The sequence below is a fragment of the Lottia gigantea genome, assembly GCF_000327385.1.
Source record: "Lottia gigantea unplaced genomic scaffold LOTGIsca_68, whole genome shotgun sequence".
In the NCBI taxonomy this organism is placed as follows: domain Eukaryota; kingdom Metazoa; phylum Mollusca; class Gastropoda; family Lottiidae; genus Lottia; species Lottia gigantea.
In genome coordinates, this window is record NW_008710315.1 from 897,478 (window position 1) to 901,169 (window position 3,692).

At 34.3% G+C, this 3,692-nt stretch overlaps 1 protein-coding gene across 1 annotated transcript; it reads left to right on the plus strand.

Annotated features, from left to right (window-relative positions):
* Positions 1-2,296, plus strand: LOTGIDRAFT_167672 (hypothetical protein; the record flags this gene model as incomplete). Its single annotated transcript, XM_009065169.1, has 3 exons — positions 1-292; positions 905-1,087; positions 2,031-2,296. The coding sequence occupies 3 exons, from the start codon at positions 1-3 to the stop codon at positions 2,294-2,296; spliced, it is 741 nt and encodes a 246-aa protein (XP_009063417.1).
* Positions 2,297-3,692: the final 1,396 nt, after the last annotated feature.

Consider the following 3,692-nt stretch of genomic DNA (forward strand, 5'->3'; position numbering starts at 1 on the left):
ATGGATAAATGCATCCTTCTACTTACGCTCTTTACTGTAAACGCAAATAATTTATTTCTACTTCATCAACCGAACTTCAATGATTTATATATTAGCGATTATTTGACGTTAGAGAGTCTATCACAGATTCGTACATTAACATCGTGTGCCTATAGATGTGTCATAAATAGAGGATGTGTATCAGTGTTTTATGATAAGAATACCAAACAATGTGATTTAAAATCTGTACTATACCCGGTGACAGACAATAGTTTTACTCAGATCGGTTCACGGTATTATAGTGTTTATGAAGGTGAGAATATGAACAAATTGATATATAGATATATATATATATACAGGGTATTTCGACAGAAGGGACCCCCTCCCCCCCCCCCCCCCACCTCTCCCAAATCCTCCTCCCATTCCCTTTGCCCTTACCTGCAAACAGACAGGGGTACCTGCAGGTCGAGCCCACACAAAATATCAAATACTAAGAGAGAGAAAATTAAGTAAGTATAATATAAGTACCTGTTCTGAATCACTTTTGTTTTCTGATGTGTGGGGGGGCTTGCAAAAGGACTTTGGGAGTTTTCGACTCCATTGTAATCTACCAAGTTTTCTACAGCTGTCGCGTTCAGTGTTAGGTTAGGTTAAACCAATCAAAGTCTGTAATGTAGGACCCATTTCTTGTTAACGTTGACGGATTGTGGGACAGCAAATCCCATTTTTGGATTTCACTATCTCAAAATTGGTCAGGAAATGGCCATACATTAAGCTCTTTGATTGATTAAAAACAACGTGATGATTTTCTGGGATCCATGTAAGAAAAGATAGATGCGTAGTTTTGAACCCAGAATTCGAACTCTCACAACGTAGGTCTTGGTGAATTGTGACCCATTACTATGTTCTTTTCTATCTTTTTCAGAAGGTTGTCCTAAAGACTTTATCAGAAACAGAAAATACCACCTATGTTATAAACCGTATTTTGATACAATCGAGTGGATATATGATGGTATGAGCAACTGTGACGTCGGTGGTTATGTCTTGCTGAGAGCTAACACAGTTGAGGCCTATCGCCATGTATCGGATCAACTGATGGTCACACCAGGTAAATATATAGCCCATTAGTCTACCACGTCCAGGGCCAGATTTGTCAACCAGTAAATGTAGTACAGTTACTTCTTAGTGAGGATTGGCAACTGATTCATCAAGAGCGTCTTTCTCTCGTGGATTTCTCAATCAACTTGTCCACGATGCCAGTCTGAATAACTGAAAGGAGGTTTATGCGTTCGGATAGTAGTTGTACAAAGTTCTCTTGACGAAGAAAATCGAAAAAGAATATAGGTTTATACCACAGTCGTTTCATAATTACCCTCATTGCGAACTGCATGGCGTTGTCTATCAGGGGCAGAAAAGTAAGACGTCAGACTAATTTTAATTCTGTCACGGAATCTTTATATTATTTGATTAACGGACGGAGCCGCCATTGTATTTCATCACACCATTGGTATTTCAAATATTTCCAATTATTTTCATATTAATTGAAATATTGGCATTAAAATAGTACTGATAGTCGGAGAAGTGTTTTGCACCCCCTATTGTACCCCCACTTTATTTTCAACAAATCTAAATGTCTACCTTTTTTCTGTAAAATATGTGTCAGAATGCACAAAATCAATTTATTTTTTCTAAAATTTTCTTGCGAGAACCCTCTAAGACGCTCTATGAGAGGCTTGTGACTATTACACCACCAAAGAGTAGCCAGAATTTGAATCCAGCCTCAGCAGTTGGTCCTCCATTGAGTCAGTCTGTCTCCTATATGTACCCACAGTCTCGGTAGGCTGGCACCGTTACTGGAAGAAGGTCTTTGCGTTGATAAAAAAAACACATACATATGAACACTCAGTTTTCAGCCAAAATTTGGATCTTTCTGTTCAATGTAAACACACAAAAATGAAGTTATCAATGTAAAGTTATTTTAAGACATTGATAAAATTTTGATTTACGAACTAATTCACAAAAGCAGTATTTTTTTCTCTGATATTTTATAGAAGGCGATGGATATGGATACTATGTCGATGGAAGTGACGAGTACACTGAAGGTCACTGGATATTTGAAGATGGAACCCCAATGACAGCGTTTATTTGGGGAGATAATGAACCCGATAATAGTACCTATTCAGATTTTATTTATCTTAAACGCAGCAACGGTAAATATATAATGTCCGACACTCAAAATGAATTGTATGGCGATTATATTTGTCAAAAAAGAATGAACGAGGAAGAAAATTTAATAGGGTTGATGGCTCTTAAATGAGAATGTTGTCCAAATATTAACTGAGGATTGTGTTAACTGAGAACTGTCCATAATTAATAACTGTGAACTGTCCATAATTGATAACTGAGAACTGTCCATAAGTAATTACTAAGAACTGTACATAAGTAATAACTGAGAACTGTCCATAAATAATAACTAAGAACTATTCATAAGTAATAACTAAGAACTGTACATAAGTAATAACTGAGAACTGTCCATAAGTAATAACTGAGAACTGTCTATAAGTAATTACTAAGAACTGTCCATAAGCAATAACTAAGAACTATTCATAAGTAATAACTAAGAACTGTACATAAGTAATAACTGAGAACTGTCCATAAGTAATAACTGAGAACTGTCTATAAGTAATTACTAAGAACTGGCCATAAGCAATAACTAAGAACTATTCATAAGTAATAACTAAGAACTGTACATAAGTAATAAATGAGAACTGTCCATAAGTAATAACTAAGAATTGTTCATAAGTAATAACTGAGAACTGTCCAAAAGTAATAACTATGAACTGTCCATAAGTAATAATTATGAACTGTCCATAAGTAATAAATGAGAACTTTCCATAAGTAATTACTAAGAACTGTCCATAAGCAATAACTAAGAACTATTCATAGGTAATAACTAAGAACTATCCATAAACATAACTGAGAACTGTCCATAAGTAATAACCGAGAACAGTCCATAAGTATTAACCGAGAACTGCACATAAGTAATAACTGAGAACTGTACATAAGTAATAACTATGAACTGTCCATAAGCAATAACTGAGAACTGTCCATAAGTAATAACCGAGAACTGTCCATAAGTAATAACTATGAACTATCCATAAGTAATAACTAAGAACTGTACATAATTAATAACTATGAACTGTCCACAAGTAATAACTAAGAACTATCCATAAGTAATAACTAAGAACTATTCATAAGCAATAACTGAGAATTGTCCATAAGTAATAACCGAGAACCGTCCATAAGTATTAACTGAGAACTGCACATAAGTAATAACTGAGAACTGTACATAAGTAATAAATATGAACTGTCCATAAATAATAACTAAGAACTGTCCATAAGTAATAACTTAGAACTGTCCATAAGTAATAACTGAGAACTGTACATAAGTAATAACTAAGAACTATCCATAAGTAATAATTAGAACTGTACATAAGTATTAACTATGAACTGTCCATAAATGATAAATGAGAACTGTCCATAAGCAATAACTAAGAACTGTACATAAGTAATAACTATGAACTGTCCATAAATAATAAATGAGAACTGTCCATAAGTAATAACTAAGAACTATTCATAAGCAATAACTGAGAATTGTCCATAAGTAATAACCGAGAACCGTCCATAAGTATTAACTGAGAACTGCACATAAG